This window comes from Salmo trutta, chromosome 4, assembly GCF_901001165.1.
Source record: "Salmo trutta chromosome 4, fSalTru1.1, whole genome shotgun sequence".
In the NCBI taxonomy this organism is placed as follows: Eukaryota; Metazoa; Chordata; class Actinopteri; order Salmoniformes; family Salmonidae; genus Salmo; species Salmo trutta.
In genome coordinates, this window is record NC_042960.1 from 72301638 (window position 1) to 72320094 (window position 18457).

Genomic DNA, 18457 nt, shown 5'->3' on the forward strand with positions numbered 1-18457 from the left:
CATTCTGTCATTCATGGTTCTCATCTACAGACATTCTGTCATTCATGGTTCTCATCTACAGACATTCTGTCATTCATGGTTCTCATCTACAGACATTCTGTCATTCATGGTTCTCATCTACAGACATTCTGTCATTCATGTTCTCATCTACAGACATTCTGTCATTCATGGTTCTCATCTTCAGAACATTCTGGTCATTCATGGTTCTCATCTACAGACATTCTGTCATTCATGGTTCTCATCTACAGACATTCTGTCATTCATGGTTCTCATCTACAGACATTCTGTCATTCATGGTTCTCATCTACAGACATTCTGTCATTCATGGTTTTCATCTTCAGACATTCTGTCATGCATGGTTCTCATCTACAGACATTCTGTCATTCATGGTTCTCATCTACAGACATTCTGTCATTCATGGTTCTCATCTTCAGACATTCTGTCATTCATGGTTCTCATCTACAGACATTCTGTCATTCATGGTTCTCATCTACAGACTTCTGTCATTCATGGTTCTCATCTTCAGACATTCTGTCATTCATGGTTCTCATCTAGACATTCTGTCATTCATGGTTCTCATCTACAGACATTCGTCATTCATGGTTTCTCATCTTCAGACATTCTGTCATTCATGGTTCTCATCTACAGACATTCTGTCATTCATGGTTCTCACCTTCAGACATTCTGTCATTCATGGTTCTCATCTTCAGACATTCTGTCATTCATGGTTCTCATCTATAGACATTCTGTCATTCATGGTTCTCATCTACAGACATTCTGTTGTTCATGGTTCTCATCTTCAGACATTCGGTCATTCATGGTTCTCATCTTCAGACATTCTGTCATTCATGGTTCTCATCTTCAGACATTCTGTCATTCATGTTCTCATCTTTCAGACATTCTGTCATTCATGGTTCTCATCTTCAGACATTCTGTCTTTCATGGTTCTCATCTACAGACATTCTGTCATTCATGGTTCTCACCTTCAGACATTCTGTCATTCATGGTTCTCATCTTCAGACATTCTGTCATTCATGGTTCTCATCTACAGACATTCTGTCATTCATGGTTCTCATCTACAGACATTCTGTCGTTCATGGTTCTTATCTTCAGACATTCTGTCGTTCATGGTTCTCATCTACAGACATTCTGTCGTTCATGGTTCTCATCTACAGACATTCTGTCGTTCATGGTTCTCATCTACAGACATTCTGTCGTTCATGGTTCTCATCTACAGACATTCTGTCGTTCATGGTTCTCATCTTCAGACATTCTGTCATTCATGGTTCTCATCTACAGACATTCTGTCATTCATGGTTCTCATCTTCAGACATTCTGTCATTCATGGTTCTCATCTTCAGACATTCTGTCATTCATGGTTCTCATCTACAGACATTCTGTCATTCATGGTTCTCATCTACAGACATTCTGTCATTCATGGTTCTCATCTACAGACATCTGTCATTCTGTCATTCATGGTTCTCATCTACAGACATTCTATTCATGGTTCTCATCTCAGACATTCATGGTTCTCATCTACAGACATTCTGGTCATTCATGGTTCTCATCTTCAGACATTCTGTCGCCACTTTCAATGAAAGTCTTGATGAAGGTTCTTTGCCTTGAACCACTGAGCTAGACGATACATCTTCTGGTGCATAGTGTATCTTCCTGTTTACTGTTTATTTAAATTGTAATGGTCTGGGGATATTGTTTATCCACGTCGGCACCAACGATGTTTAGGATGAAACAGTCATTTACATTTAAAATTTAGTCATTTAGCAGACCTCTCTTATCCAGAGCGACTTACAGTAGTGAATGCATACATTTCATACATTTTTTATTTCTTTATTTTTATTTTTTTCCGTGCTGGCCCCCGTGGGAATCGAACCCACAACCCTGGCGTTGCAAACACCATGCTCTAACCAACTGAGCCACACAAAGCTTCAGCGTTTAAATCAGCTAGAAAGATGTGTGGGCATCGAGTAATTGTCTCTGGCCCCCTCCCAGTTAGGGGGAGTGATGAGCTCTACAGCAGAGAGTCTCTGGCCCCCTCCCAGTTAGGGGGAGTGATGAGCTCTACAGCAGAGAGTCTCTGGCCCCCCTCCCAGTTAGGGGGAGTGATGAGCTCTACAGCAGAGAGTCTCTGGCCCCCTCCCAGTTAGGGGGAGTGATGAGCTCTACAGCAGAGAGTCTCTGGCCCCCTCCCAGTTAGGGGGAGTGATGAGCTCTACAGCAGAGAGTCTCTGGCCCCCTCCCAGTTAGGGGGAGTGATGAGCTCTACAGCAGAGTCTCTGGTCCCCTCCCAGTTAGGGGGAGTGATGAGCTCTACAGCAGAGAGTCTCTGGCCCCCTCCCAGTTAGGGGTAGTGATGAGCTCTACAGCAGAGAGGTCTCTGGCCCCCTCCCAGTTAGGGGGAGTGATGAGCTCTACAGCAGAGAGTCTCTGGCCCCCTCCCAGTTAGGGGGGAGTGATGAGCTCTACAGCAGAGGCTCACAACTCAATCGCTGGTTGAAAACGGTTTTCTGCCCCTCCCAAAAGATAGAATTTGTAGATAATTGGCCCTCTTTCTGGGACTCACCCATAAACAGGACCAAGCCTGGCCTGTTGAGGAGTGACAGACTCCATCCTAGCTGGAGGGGTGCTCTCATCTCATCTATGAACATAGACAGGGCTCTAACTCTCTAGCTCCACAATGAAATAGGGGTGGCAGGCCAAGCAGCAGGCTGTTGGCCAGCCTGCCAGCTTAGTGGAGTCTGCCATTAGCACAGTCAGTGTAGTCAGCTCAGCTTTCCCCATTGAGACCGTGTCTGTGCCTCGATCTAGGTTGGGCAAAACTAAACATGGTGGTGTTCGCTTTAGCAATCTCACTGGAGTAAAGACCTCCTCCATTCCTGGCCATTACTGAAAGAGATTGTGATACCTCACATCTCAAAATAGGTCTACTTAATCTCTCACTTCCAAGGCAGTTAATAGTCAATTAACTAATCACTGATCATAATCTTGATGTGAGTGGCCTGACTGAAACATGGCTTTAAGCCTGATGAATTTACTGTGTTAAATGAGGCCATCACCTCCTGGTTACACTAGTGACCATATCCCCCGCGCATCCCGCAAAGGCGGAGGTGTTACCGACATCTAATGACACGAAATTTAAATTTACAAAAAAAAAAAAAAACAATGACGTTTTCGTCTTTTGAGCTTCTAGTCATGAAATCTATGCAGCCCACTCATCTCACTTTTTATAGCTACTGTTTACAGGCCTCCTGGGCCATATACAGCGTTCCTCCACTGAGTTAACTGATTTCCTATCAGACCTTGTAGTCACATCGCAGATAATTTCAAATTTTTTGGTGACTTTAATATTCACATGGAAAAGTCCACAGACCCACCCAAAAGGCTTTCGGAGCCATCAGCGACTCAGTGGGTTTGTCCAACATGTCTCTGGACCTACTCACTGCCACAGTCATACTCTAGACCTAGTTTTGTCCCATGGAATAAATGTTGTGGATCTTAATGTTGTTCCTCATAATCTTGGACTATCAGACCACCATTTTATTACGTTTGCAATCGCAACAAATAATCTGCTCAGACCCCCAACCAAGGAGCATCAAAAGTCGTGCTATAAATTCTCAGACAACCCAAGATTCATTGATGCCCTTCCAGACTCCCTCTGCCTACCCAAGGACATCAGAGGACAAAAATCTGTTAACCACCTAACTGAGGAACTCAATTTAACCTTGCGCAATACCCTAGATGCAGTTGCACACCCTAAAAATGAAAAACATTTTGTCATAAGAAACTAGCTCCCTGGTGTACAGAAAATACCCAAGCACTGAGGCATGCTTCCAGAAAATTGGAACGGAAATGGCGCCACACCAAACTGGAAGTCTTCCGACTAGCTTGGAAAGACAGTACCGTGCAGTATCGAAGAGCCCTCACTGCTGCTCGATCATCCTATTTTTCCAACCTAATTGAGGAAAATAAGAACAATCCGAAATTTATTTTTGATACTGTCTCAAAGCTAACTAAAAAGCAGCATTCCCCAAGAGAGGATGGCTTTCACTCAGCAGTAATACATTTATGAACTTCTTTGAGGAAAAGATCATGATCATTAGAAGGCAAATTATGGACTCCTCTTTAAATCTGGGTATTCCTCCAAAGCTCAGTTGTCCTGAGTCTGCACAACTCTGCCAGGACCTAGGATCAAGGGAGACACTCAAGTGTTTTAGTACTATATCTCTTGACACAATTATGAAAATAATCATGGCCTCTAAACCTTCAAGCTGCATACTGGACCCTATTCCAACTAAACTACTGAAAGAGCTGCTTCCTGTGCTTGACCCTCCTATGTTGAACATAATAAACGGCTCTCTATCCACCGGATGTGTACCAAGCTCACTAAAAGTGGCAGTAATAAAGCCTCTCTTGAAAAAAGCCAAACCTTGACCCAGAAAATATAAAAAACTATCGGCCTATATCGAATCTCCAAATCCTCTCAAAAAAATTGAAAAATCTGATGCGCAGCAACTCACTGCCTTCCTGAGACAAACAATGTATACGAAATGCTTCAGGTCTGGTTTTAGACCCCATCATAGCACTGAGACTGCACTTGTGAAGGTGTGTAAATTACCTTTTAATGGCATCAGACCGAGGGCTCTGCATCTGTCCTCGTGCTCCTAGACCTTAGTGCTGCTTTTGATACCATCGATCACCACATTCTTTTGGAGAGATTGGTAAACCCAAATTGGTCTACACGGACAAGTTCTCTCTTGTCTCTGTGAATGGTTTGTCCTCTGACAAATCAACTGTAAATTTCGGTGTTCCTCAAGGTTCCGTTTTAGGACCACTATTGTTTTTCACTATATATTTTACCTCTTGGTGATGTCATTCGGAAACATAATGTTAACTTTCAACTGCTATGCGGATGACGCACAGCTGTACATTTCAATGAAACATGGTGAAGCCCCAAAAATTGCCCTCACTAGAAGCCTGTGTCTTAGACATAAGGAAGTGGATGGCTGCATACTTTCTACTTTAAAAACTCAGACAAAACAGAGATGCTTGTTCTAGGTCCCAAGAAACAAGAGATCTTCTGTTGAATCTGACAATTAATCTTGATGGTTGTACAGTCGTCTCAATAAAACTGTGAAGGACCTCAGCGTTACTCTGGACCCTGATCTCTCTTTTGACGAACATATCAAGATTGGTTTCAAGGACAGCTTTTTTCCATCTGCATAACATTGCAAAGATCAGAAATTTCTGTCCAAAAATTGATGCAGAAAAATGAATCCATGCTTTTGTTACTTCTAGGTTAGACTACTGCAATGCCCTACTTTCTGGCTACCCTGGATAAAGCACTAATAAACTTCAGTTAGTGCCAAACACGGCTGCTAGAATCTTGACTAGACCAGAAAATGTGATCATATTACTCCAGTGCTAGCCTCTCTACACTGGCTTCCTGTTAAGGCAAGGGCTGATTTCAAGGTTTTACTGCTAACCTACAAAGCATTACATGGGCTTGCTCCTACCTATCTTTCCGATTTGGTCCTGCCGTACATACCTACACGTACGACACGGTCACAAGACGCAGGCCTCCTTACTGTCCCTAGAATTTCTAAGCAAACAGCTGGAGGCAGGGCTTTCTCCTATAGAGTATCCATTTTTATGGAATGTCTGCCTATCCATGTGAGAGAGACGCAGACTCGGTCTCAACCTTTATGTCTTTATTGAAGACTCATCTCTTCAGTAGGTCCTATGATTGAGTGTAGTCTGGCCCAGGACTGTGAAGGTGAACGGAAAGGCACTGGAGCAACGAACCACCCTTGCTGTCTCTGCCTGGCCGTTCCTCCTCTCAACACTGGGATTCTCTGCCTCTGACCCTATACAGGGGCTGAGTCACTGGCTTACTGGTGTTCTTCCATGCCGTCCCTAGGAGGGGTGCGTCACTTGAGTGGGTTGAGCACTGACGTGGTCTTCCTGTCTGGGTTGGCGCCCCCCTTGGGTTGTGCCGTGGCGGAGATCTTTGTGGGCTATACTCGGCCTTGTCTCAGGATGGTAAGTTGGTGGAAGATATCCCTCTAGTGGTGTGGGGGCTGTGGCGTTGACAAAGTGGATGGGGTTATATCCTGCCTGTTTTGGCCCTGTCCGGGGGTATCATCGGATGGGGCCACAGTTCTCTTGACCCCTCCTGTCTCAGCCTCCAGTACTTATGCTGCAGTAGTTTATGTGTCAGGGGGCTAGGGTCAGTCTGTTATATCTGGAGTATTTCTCCAGTGTCCTGTGTGAATTTAAGTATGCTCTCTCTAATTCTCTCTTTCTCTCCCTTTCTCTCTTTCTTTCTCTCTCTCAGAGGACCTGAGCCCTAGGAACATGCCTCAGGACTACCTGACATGATGACTCCTTGCTGTCTCCAGTCCACCTGGCCGTGCTGCTGCTCCAGTTTTCAACTGTTCTGTCTGCGGCTATGGAACCCTGACCTGTTCACTGGACGTGCTACCTGTCCCAGACCTGCTGTTTTCAACTCTCTAGAGACAGCAGGAGCGGTAGAGATACTCTGAATGATCGGCTATGAAAAGCCAACTGACATTTACTCCTGAGGTGCTGACCTGTTGCACCCTCGACAACTACTGTGATTATTATTATTTGACCCTGCTGATCATTTATGAACATTTGAACATCTTGGCCGTGTTCTGTTATAATCTCCACCCGGCACAGCCAGAAGAGGACTGGCCACCCCTCATAGCCTGGTTCCTCTCTAGGTTTTTCCTAGGTTTTGGCCTTTCTAGGGAGTTTTTCCTAGCCACCGTGCTTCTACACCTGCATTGCTTGCTGTTTGGGGTTTTAGGCTGGGTTTCTGTACAGCACTTTGAGATATCAGCTTATGTAAGAAGGGCTATATAAATAAATCTGATTTGATTTGATTTGAGTCTAAAAACCACAATGGAACATAGATTCCTTCACTGGAATCGAGATATAGATAGCGATGACGTCATCCAAACCACACAGACCAGACTCTAACTGAGTGTTCAATTATACTATAAAACAGAAGATGCACAATAAGCTGGGAAAAGGGTGTGTTCCTCAAAATGCACAGCTGACTACCACTTGGGCCACTTGATGTTGAGAGAAATAGGACAGAGATATGCAGACAGGCAGTCAGCTCTCTGGAACTCCCTCGGCTGTAGTCTGGACAGAAGACCAGTGTGAGCGTGTGTGTGTGTGTGTGTGGTGTGTGTGTGTGTGTGTGTGTGTGTGTGTGTGTGTGTGTGTGTGTGTGTGTGTGTGTGTGTGTGTGTGTGTGTGAGCGTGTGTGTGTGTGTGTGTGTGTGTGTGTGTGTGTGTGTGTGTGTGTGTGTGTGTGTGTGTGTGTGTGTGTGTGTGTGTGTGTGTGTGTGTGTGTTGACCCCTGTGTTAAGTATATTATGGGAAGACTTCAAAGGGCCGACCAGGGTTGTGTGTGGTGTGTGTGTGTGTGTGTGTGTGTGTGTGTGTGTGTGTGTGTGTGTGTGTGTGTGTGGTGTGTGTGTGTGTGTGTGTGTGTGTCCGTGTTTCTACCCCAGCTGTAGGTCTCTACTCCAGCTGTAGGTCACTACCCCAGCTGTAGGTCACTACCCCAGCTGTAGGTCTCTACCCCAGCTGTAGGTCACTACCCCCCAGCTGTAGGTCTCTACCCCAGCTGTAGGTCTCTACCCCAGCTGTAGGTCTCCTACCCCAGCTGTAGGGTCACTACCCCCAGCTGTAGGTCTCTACCCCAGCTGTAGGTCTCTACCCCAGCTGTAGGTCACTACCCCAGCTGTAGGTCCACTACCCCAGCTGTAGGTCACTACCCCAGCTGTAGGTCTACCCCAGCTGTAGGTCTCTACCCCCAGCTGTAGGTCCACTACCCCAGCTGTAGGTGTCTACCCCAGCTGTAGGTCATCTACCCCAGCTGTAGGTCTGTACCCCAGCTGTAGGTCTCTACCCCAGCTGTAGGTCTCTACCCCAGCTGTAGGTCTCTACCCCAGCTGTAGGTCCTCCTACCCCGCTGTAGGTTCTCTACCCCAGCTGTAGGTGTCCTACCACAGCTGTAGGTCACTACCCCAGCTGTAGGTGTCTACCCCAGCTGTAGGTCTCTACCCAGCTGTAGGTCTCTACCCCAGCTGTAGGTCTCTACCCCAGCTGTAGGTCTGTCCCAGCTGTAGGTCTCTATCCCTACCCCAGCTGTAGGTCACTACCCCAGCTGTAGGTCTGTCCCAGCTGTAGGTCTCTACCCCAGCTGTAGGTCTCTACCCCAGCTGTAGGTCTCTACCCCAGCTGTAGGTCTCTACCCCCAGCTGTAGGTCTCTACCCCAGCTGTAGGTCTGTCCCAGCTGTAGGTCACTACCCCAGCTGTAGGTCTCTACCCCAGCTGTAGGTCTCTACCCCAGCTGTAGGTCTCTACCCCAGCTGTAGGTCACTACCCCAGCTGTAGGTCTCTACCCCAGCTGTAGGTCTCTACCAAGCTGTAGGTCACTACACCAGCTGTAGGTCTCTACCCCAGCTGTGGTCTCTACCCAGCTGAGCTGTAGGTCTCTACCCCAGCTGTAGGTCACTACCCCAGCTGTAGGTCACTACCCCAGCTGTAGGTCTCTACCCCAGCTGTAGGTCACTACCCCAGCTGTAGGTCTCTACCCCCAGCTGTAGGTCTCTACCCCAGCTGTAGGTCTCTACCCCAGCTGTAGGTCACTACCCCAGCTGTAGGTCTCTACCCCAGCTGTAGGTCTCTATCCCCAGCTGTAGGTCTCTAACCAGCTGTAGGTCACTACCCCCAGCTGTAGGTCTCTGTGTAACAGTGGTTAGTGTGTAACAGGGTATAACAGTGTGTAACGTGTGTAACAGTGTGTTAGGGTGTAACAGTGTGTAACAGGTGTTTAGGGTATAACATGTGTTAGGGTGTAGACAGTGTGTTAGTGTGTAACAGTTGTGTTAGTGTGTAACAGTGTGTAACAGTGTGTAACAGTGTGTAGGGTGTAACAGTGTGTTAGTGTGTAACAGTGTGGTTAGGGTGTAACAGTGTGTTAGGTTGTAACAGTGTGTAACAGTGTTGTAACAGGGTGTAGGGTGTAACAGTGTGTTAGTGTGTAACAGTGTGTTAGTGTGCAACAGTGTGTTAGGGTGTAACAGTGTGTAACAGTGTGTAACAGGGTGTTAGGGTGTAACAGTGTGTAACAGTGTGTAACAGTGTGTTAGGGTTGTAACAGTGTGTAACAGTGTGTTAGGGTGTAACAGTGTGTAAACAGTGTGTAACAGTGTGTAACAGGGTGTAACCAGGGTGTAACAGGGTGTGTTAGGGTGTAACAGTGTGTAACAGGGTGTAACAGGGTGTAACAGGTGTGTTAGGGTGTAACAGGGTGTAACAGTGTGTAACAGTGTGTAACAGTGTGTTAGGGTGTAACAGGGTGTAACAGGGTGTAACAGGGTGTAACAGTGTGTTAGGTTACCTCGGCAGCGAACTGTCCTTCCATTGATGGTGTGTTCTGAGCCGACGGGCAGGTGTTCTGAGCCCCAGTGGAAGTGGAGCTGAGCAGCAGTGTATCGATGAGTCAGGCTGGAGACATACATCCTCCTGGGCAGGGACAGCTGAACTGGAGAGAGAGAATAGAAATGAACCGTCTTTAGAGAGATGTACTCAGCTATCAATACATGCCTTTAGACCATTCAATCCAAACCTTTTTTTTCCTTTTACAGGGAGCTTTTGAGAACCAGAGCAAACTGATCTCTGCTGTCAAACGTTCTTCTGATAATTACCTGGTGGAAGGAGGAGGAGGATGATGAGGATGATGATGATGATGACAATGTCTCCGGCTGTGCTTGCCTGTGTTGGTCACTTTAGTAGAGACCTACTATGTAGCATGGAACGGCAATATGTAGGCATGGAACGGCACTATGTAGGCATGTAACGGCACTATGTAGGCAGGTAACGGCACTATGTAGGCATGTAACGGCACTATGTAGGCATGGAACGGCACTATGTAGGGGCATGGAGAACGGCACTATGTAGGCATGTAACGGCACTATGTAGGCATGGAACGACACTATGTAGGCATGTAACGGCACTATGTAGGCATGTAACGGAACTATGTAGGCATGGAACGGCACTATGTAGGCATGGAACGGCACTATGTAGGCACGGAACGGCACTATGTAGGCACGTAACGGCACTATTTAGGCACGGAACGGCACTATGTAGGCACGGAACGGCACTATGTAGGCATTAACGGCACTATGTAGGCATGGAACGGCACTATGTAGGTATGGAAACGGCACTATGTAGGCATGGAACGGCACTATGTAGGCATGTAACGGCACTATGTAGGCATGGAAACGGCACTATGTAGGCATGGAACGGCACTACTGTAGGTATGGAACGGCACTATGTAGGCATGTAACGGCACTATGTAGGCATGGAAACGGCACTATGTAGGCATGGAACGGCACTATGTAGTGCATGGACGGCACTATGTAGGCTGGAACGGCCACTATGTAGGCATGGAACGGCACTATGTAGGCATGGAACGGCACTATGTAGGCATGGGAACGGCAACTATGTAGGCATGGGAACGGCACTATGTAGGCATGGAACGGCACTATGTAAGGCATGGAACGGCACTATGTATGCATGTAACGGCACTATGTAGGGCATGGAACGGCACTAGTAGGTATGGAACTGCACTATGTAGGAGATAGGGTGTCATTAAGATACAGCTCTATTCTGCACTCATCATCATTCGGCTGCAGAACGCCGGACCAGCCTTAGGCCACTGTTTCACACCTATCATACGACCAGAAGGTGCCCGGACCAGAGAGGGGGATTATGTTAGCATGTCTAAAAGGGGTTTCTATGCTGTTGGCTAAACGCGTAGTCAGTGTGAGTGGTCAGTATGTTTGAGACTTGTCTTGACACTGCTCTCACCGTCCCTACATCCCATAATGATACAGGTCCTGACAGTGGCAGGTGTCTACGTCATCGCTAAACAGCCGTTGGATTTAAACGAACATACAGGACAGCGCAAGTTGCATCTGTAAAATGAAGAATTTTATCCGTGTGGTGGAAGCGTTGTGTATATTTTCAGAAGGTTGTTTAAGAGTTATTCTATCGAAGAGGATGGTTTACAAAGATTTAAAAAAAAATAACACTGGGATTGTTTCGTGATAATGTGATTATGGAAGATGGCTGTGGTCGATCCAGTCAGAGGACAATCCGTAATTTTCCTCAAACCGACCCAGAAATTAGGTCACTAAGAAGAAGAGAGCGTTTAAGTACACTACCGATGTCATACGTGTGCACCATCGGGGTACGGCACACATAACGACATGGTTCTGGCACCAGGATCAGCCTCTCGGCTCGCAGCAGGACCCACAACATGCAAGCCATCTAAAGCCATCTAAAGAAGACAGCATCCTACCACCCTGAAGGGATTGCTTTACTCACTCGAGTGTCCATTGTCCCGAGGGTCAGCTGCTCATTGGCTGAGAGGGTTGTAGTTCTGGAGCTCGATTGGCCGTAGCGTGGGGTCAAACCTCATCAGCTGGGTCTGGATGTCTATGGGTGACTGGAATGTTCCGCCACAGAATGGGTAGTGCTTGGACCAATGATGCTCACCGTCGGGACCTAAATAACATAGAACAATATTACAGTATATAATACAATATAACACAGTGAAGCAGTATAAAACAGAACACCTCAGAATGGGTAGTGCTTGGACCAGTGGTGCTCTCCATCTCGTCCTAGAGAAGAGAATAGTTTAATCAATTTAAATTTGACCAATTTAAATCAATACAACTTTATTTGTCCCTTAATAAGGCAATTCCCTCCCTACATGATGCAAACTGTTTCATCAGGTGACATCACAGCCCAGGAGGTATCTCAGGTGACATCACAGCCCAGGAGGTATCTCAGGTGACATCACAGCCCAGGAGGTATCTCAGGTGACATCACAGCCCAGGAGGTATCTCTGGGGACGGGCCTGGGACAGGGGCCCAAGATGGGCATGTTGGACATTTGGATCCGTGATTCTAATCCCAACATTTCAGTGTGCTCTGAAACATGGTTAAAAGCTCTGTTGACGATAATTCCATTGCACTTCATGATTACAATGTTTACATATGTTGATAGGCCAAAGAATGTGGTGTAGATATTTATGTGAAAAACAACTTTAAAGGCGGCCCAATCTCTCAATGTCTCACTTCCCAAGCAATTGAGCTACTAGTAGTTATAAATGTGATTTCCCAGAATGTTAATTTCTATGTTGCAGGATCTCCCTCCCTCCACCACATCAGGAGAAATCAATACTGTCCTCTGATCTACTTAGCTCCACTCATAACATCAACTCGTGATTCTGGAGGATCTGAATCTCCATTGGTTTACTCCCTCTGTCACGACCTCCGCCAGGAAGTCGGCTCCTCCCCTTGTTCGTTCGGCGGTCGACGTCACCGGCTTTCTAGCCATCGCCGCTCCATTTTTATGTTTCCATTTATTTTGTCTTGTTCCATGCACACCTGGTTTTCATTCCCCCAATCACACTGCATGTATTTATTCCTCTGTTCCCCATCACGTCTTTGTGTGAAATTGTTTGTGTGTTACGTGTTTTGTACGCACGTTTTTTCCGTGTTATTTCATGAAGCCTGTTGGTATTGTTATACATTTGATGTTTTGTGACTGTTTTTGCGCGCTTTACACTTTGCCTTGTTGGGTGGATTTTTTTTTGACACGGCTGCGTCCGTCTGTAATCTCTCTCCTGCCAAAATAAAGAGTGCGCCTGTTCACAATTCTCTGCTCTCCTGCGCCTGACTTCACCACCAGTACGCACACGCCTGACACCTAACCACAATTCTCTGCTCTTCTGCACCTGACTTCACCACGAGTACGCACACGCCTGATACCTAACCACAATTCTCTGCTCTCCTGCACCTGACTTCACCACGAGTACGCACACGCCTGATACCTAACCACAATTCTCTGCTCTCTTGCACCTGACTTCACCACGAGTACGCACACGCCTGATACCTAACCACAATTCTCTGCTCTTCTGCACCTGACTTCACCGCGAGTACGCACACGCCTGACACCTAACCACAATTCTCTGCTCTCCTGCACCTGACTTCACCACGAGTACGCACACGCCTGATACCTAACCACAATTCTCTGCCCTCCTGCACCTGACTTCACCACGAGTACGCACACGCCTGATACCTAACCACAATTCTCTGCTCTCCTGCACCTGACTTCACCACCAGTACGCACACGCCTGACACCTAACCACAATTCTCTGCTCTCCTGCACCTGACTTCACCACCAGTACGCACACGCCTGACACCCTCATCTGATTGTCTTAATCAGCATGCATTGCTCTGAACTTTGTCCAACTGATTTCTGAGGCCACTCGTTTGAACGTAAAGAATCCTGCTAAATCAACTCGGCTTTATCTCATACTGACAAATAAACCTGATAAACAAGCTCCAATGAAGAGATGACGAATGAAAGACAGAGCCAACCCATGGTCCCCGACTGAACTTCCTGAGATATTTCAGCTAAGGAACGAAAGCTTGATTTGAAGTCAGACAGACTGGTAGTTCTGCTGACTGACTCACCTTCAGACAAATTAGAAACAAATGTACTACTTCGATAAAAAGGGCTAAGTCTAACCATTTCATTAATTCCATGTCTGACCCTCGTAGCGATCCAGCTATGCTATGGAAGGCTATTTAATCACTAAAAAGAAGCAGCCAAACAAACAAAAACATTTTTTGGGGGGTGGATGCATGCCAGCAAAGCCACTACCCAATGCAACACTAAACAATACATTCATTGGACTATAACGTTAACAAACGGTGCCCACAAACTGTTAGGGCCTCCACATAAAGCTGTTAGGGCCTCTACATAAAGCTGTTAGGGCCTCTACATAAAGCTGTTAGGGCCTCTACATAAAGCTTTTAGGGCCTCTACATAAAGCTGTTAGGGCCTCTACAGGGCCTCTACATAAAGCTGTTAGGGCCTCCACTAAAGCTGTTAGGGCCTCTACATAAAGCTGTTAGGGCCTCTACAGGGCCTCTACATAAAGCTGTTAGGGCCTCTACAGGGCCTCTACATAAAGCTGTTAGGGCCTCCACATAAAGCTGTTAGGGCCTCTACATAAGCTGTTAGGGCCTCTACAGGGCCTCTACATAAAGCTGTTAGGGCCTCTACATAAAGCTGTTAGGGCCTCTACAGGGCCTCTACATAAAGCTGTTAGAGCCTCTACATAAAGCTGTTAGGGCCTCTACATAAAGCTGTTAGAGCCTCTACATAAAGCTGTTAGAGCCTCTACATAAAGCTGTTAGGGCCTCTACATAAAGCTGTTAGGGCCTCTACATAAAGCTGTTAGGGCCTCTACAGGGCCTCTACATAAAGCTGTTAGGGCCTCCACATAAAGCTGTTAGGGCCTCTACATAAAGCTGTTAGGGCCTCTACATAAAGCTGTTAGGGCCTCTACATAAAGCTGTTAGAGCCTCTACATAAAGCTGTTAGGGCCTCTACATAAAGCTGTTAGGGCCTCTACATAAAGCTGTTAGGGCCATAAAGCTGTTAGGGCCACTACATAAAGCTGTTAGGGCCTCTACAGGGCCTCTACATAAAGCTGTTAGGGCCTCTACATAAAGCTGTTAGGGCCTCTACATAAAGCTGTTAGGGCCTCTACATAAAGCTGTTAGGGCCTCTACAGGGCTCTACATAAAGCTGTTAGGGCCTCTACATAAAGCTGTTAGGGCCTCTATATAAAGCTGTTAGGGCCTCTATATAAAGCTGTTAGGGCCTCTACATAAAGCTGTTAGGGCCTCTACATAAAGCTGTTAGGGCCTCTACAGGGCCTCTACATAAAGCTGTTAGAGCCTCTACATAAAGCTGTTAGAGCCTCTACATAAAGCTGTTAGGGCCTCTACATAAAGCTGTTAGGGCCTCTACATAAAGCTGTTAGGGCCTCTACATAAAGCTGTTAGGGCCATAAAGCTGTTAGGGCCTCTACATAAAGCTGTTAGGGCCTCTACATAAAGCTGTTAGGGCCTCTACATAAAGCTGTTAGGGCATAAAGCTGTTAGGGCCTCTACATAAAGCTGTTAGGGCCTCTACATAAAGCTGTTAGGGCCTCTACAGGGCCTCTACATAAAGCTGTTAGGGCCTCTACATAAAGCTGTTAGAGCCTCTACATAAAGCTGTTAGAGCCTCTACATAAAGCTGTTAGGGCCTCTACAGGGCCTCTACATAAAGCTGTTAGGGCCTCTACAGGGCCTCTACATAAAGCTGTTAGGGCCTCTACATAAAGCTGTTAGGGCCATAAAGCTGTTAGGGCCTCTACATAAAGCTGTTAGGGCCTCTATATAAAGTTGTTAGGGCCTCTACATAAAGCTGTTAGGGCCTCTACATAAAGCTGTTAGGGCCTCTACATAAAGCTGTTAGGGCCTCTACATAAAGCTGTTAGGGCCTCTACATAAAGCTGTTAGGGCCCTACATAAGCTGGTAGGGCCTCTACATAAAGCTGTTAGGGCCTCTACATAAAGCTGTCGAAACAGCAGAGCTTTCTATTCAGCACCATGGAGTGAATCCTTACCATCGCTACACACCTGGCTATCAGAGGAGCCTTGTCTGGCAGCGAAACATTCATTCAGCCTCATTTACTGCCTTTTCAAAAAACATAGCTGATATGGCTGACTTGGTTAAACAAATGTGGTTTCTACTGACAATTGAGAGGTACAAACTATGGCATAAGGGAACAAACGAGCGGATAAGAGGCAATCCGTAATTTCAATTAAGACATTAATGAGCAAGCTAGGACTGACGTGGTCAATATAACTATTTGTTCACCACTTTTGAAATGAACAGCGACAAGAATTCAGAAAATGGGCCATACTTACAGTATTCTCCCTGTACACCAAATCAGAACCATATGATAAATAAAGGGGGCATATAAGCAGACAATGAAAGCTCTACAATATTCAATGATTGCATTTATCTAAAACAGGCTATAGGCTACATGTGCACCATCAGGTCAGAACAGTAAGTTATGATAGAGGAAAGGGACCAAATTATTAGGGTGAGGCACATGGGCGACTAACAGCTTACTACATAACGTACACTTAGTGTACGTGTGGTGCCAGGACAACAACCTCTCCCTCAACGTGATCAAGACAAAGGAGATGATTGTGGACTACAGGAAAAAGAGGACCGAGCACACCCCATTAACATCGACGGGGCTGTAGTGGAACAGACCGAGAGTTTCAAGTTCCTTGGTGTCCACATCACCAACAAACTAACATGGTCCAAACACACCAAGACAGTCGTGAAGAGGTGTCACGACAAAACCTATTCCACCTCAGGAGACTGGAAAGATTTGGTACGGCCTTCCCTGTAGCTCAGTGTGGGTAGAGCATGTGTGGTTGCAACACCCTGTCGTTCTCCACTAACATCAGGCGGGTGACCCGATCCTGTAGGTTCATGCTCTACAACATTCGCAGAGACGACCCTAGCCTCACACAGGAAGCGGCGCAGGTCCTAATCCAGGCACTTGTCATCTCCCGTCTGGATTACTGCAACTCGCTGTTGGCTGGGCTCCCTGCCTGTGCCATCAAACCCCTACAACTCATCCAGAACGCCGCAGCCCGTCTGGTGTTCAACCTTCCCAAGTTCTCTCACGTCACCCCGCTCCTCCGCACACTCCACTGGCTTCCAGTTGAAGCTCGCATTCCGCTACAAGACCATGGTGCTTGCCTACGGAGCTGTGAGGGGAACGGCACCCTCCGTACCTTCAGGCTCTGATCAGGCCCTACACCCAAACAAGGGCACTGCGTTCATCCACCTCTGGCCTGCTCGCCTCCCTACCTCTGAGGAAGCACAGTTCCCGCTCAGCCCAGTCAAAACTGTTCGCCGCTCTGGCACCCCAATGGTGGAACAATCTCCCTCACGATGCCAGGACAGCGGAGTCAATCACCACCTTCCGGAGACACCTGAAATCCCACCTCTTTAAGGAATACCTGGGATAGGATAAAGTAATCCTTCTAACCCCCCCCCCCCCCCCTTTAAAGGATTTAGATGCACTATTGTAAAGTGTTTGTTCTACTGGATATTATAGGTGAATGCACCAATGTGTAAGTCGCTCTGGATAAGAGCGTCTGCTAAATGACTTAAATGTAAATGTAAATGTAAATGCAACGCCAGGGTTGTGGGTTCGATTCCCACAGGGGGGCCAGTACAAAATAATAATAATAATTGAATAAAAAATGTATAAAATGTATGCATTCACTACTGTAAGTCACTCTGGATAAGAGTGTCTGCTAATGACTAAAATGTAAAATGTATGGGTCCTCAGATCCTCAAAAAGTTCTACAGCTGCACAATTGAGAGCATCCTGACTGGTTACATCACTACCTGGTATGGCAACTGCTCGGCCTCTGACCACAAGGCACTACAGAGGTAATGCGTACGGTCCAGTACGTTACCGTGGCCAAGCTTCCTGCCATCCAGGACCTCTATACCAGGCGGTGTCAGAGGAAGGCCCTAAAAATGGTTAGACTCCAGCCACCCTAGTCATAGACTGTTCTCTCTGCTACTGCACGGCAAGTGGTACCGGAGAACCAAGTCTAGGTCCAAGAGGCTTCTAAACAGCTTCTAACCCCCAAGCCACAAGACTCATGAACATCTAATCAAATGGCTACCCAGACTATTCACATTGCCCCCCTCTCCACACCACTGCCACTCTCTGTTTTTATTTCACTACCCAAAGTAGCGTACGTCATGAACATGAGCCAGCAGGCTAATGTTCCTATCCACCCAGTAAAGCTAACAGGCTAATGTTCCTATCCACCCAGTAAGGCCAGCAGGCTAATGTTCCTATCCACCCAGTAAGGCCAGCAGGCTAATGTTCCTATCCACCCAGTAAGGCCAGCAGGCTAATGTTCCTATCCACCCAGTAAGGCTAGCAGGCTAATGTTCCTATCCACCCAGTAAGGCCAGCAGGCTAATGTTTCTATAGACCCAGTAAGACCAGCAGGCTAATGTTCCTATCCACCCAGTAAGGCCAGCAGGCTAATGTTCCTATCCACCCAGTAAGGCCAGCAGGCTAATGTTCCTATCCACCCAGTAAGACCAGCAGGCTAATGTTCCTATCCACCCAGTAAGGCCAGCAGGCTAATGTTTCTATAGACCCAGTAAGACCAGCAGGCTAATGTTCCTATCCACCCAGTAAGGCCAGCAGGCTAATGTTCCTATCCACCCAGTAAGGCCAGCAGGCTAATGTTCCTATCCACCCAGTAAGGCCAGCAGGCTAATGTTCCTATAGACCCAGTAAGGCTAACAGGCTAATGTTCCTATCCACCCAGTAAGGCCAGCAGCTAATGTTCCTATCCACCCAGTAAGGCCAGCAGGCTAATGTTCCTATCCACCCAGTAAAGCTAACAGGCTAATGTTCCT

The 18457-nt window shown here is 46.8% G+C and overlaps 1 protein-coding gene across 1 annotated transcript in view; it reads right to left on the bottom strand.

Annotated features, from left to right (window-relative positions):
* The window catches only part of LOC115193090 (uncharacterized), a 61339-nt gene that overhangs the window by 16948 nt on the left and 25934 nt on the right, over positions 1–18457 (bottom strand). Inside the window, 3 exon segments of the mRNA XM_075074279.1 lie at positions 9462–9476; positions 9478–9605; positions 11453–11632. Of these exon segments, the coding sequence (XP_074930380.1) occupies positions 9462–9476; positions 9478–9605; positions 11453–11632 (323 nt within the window).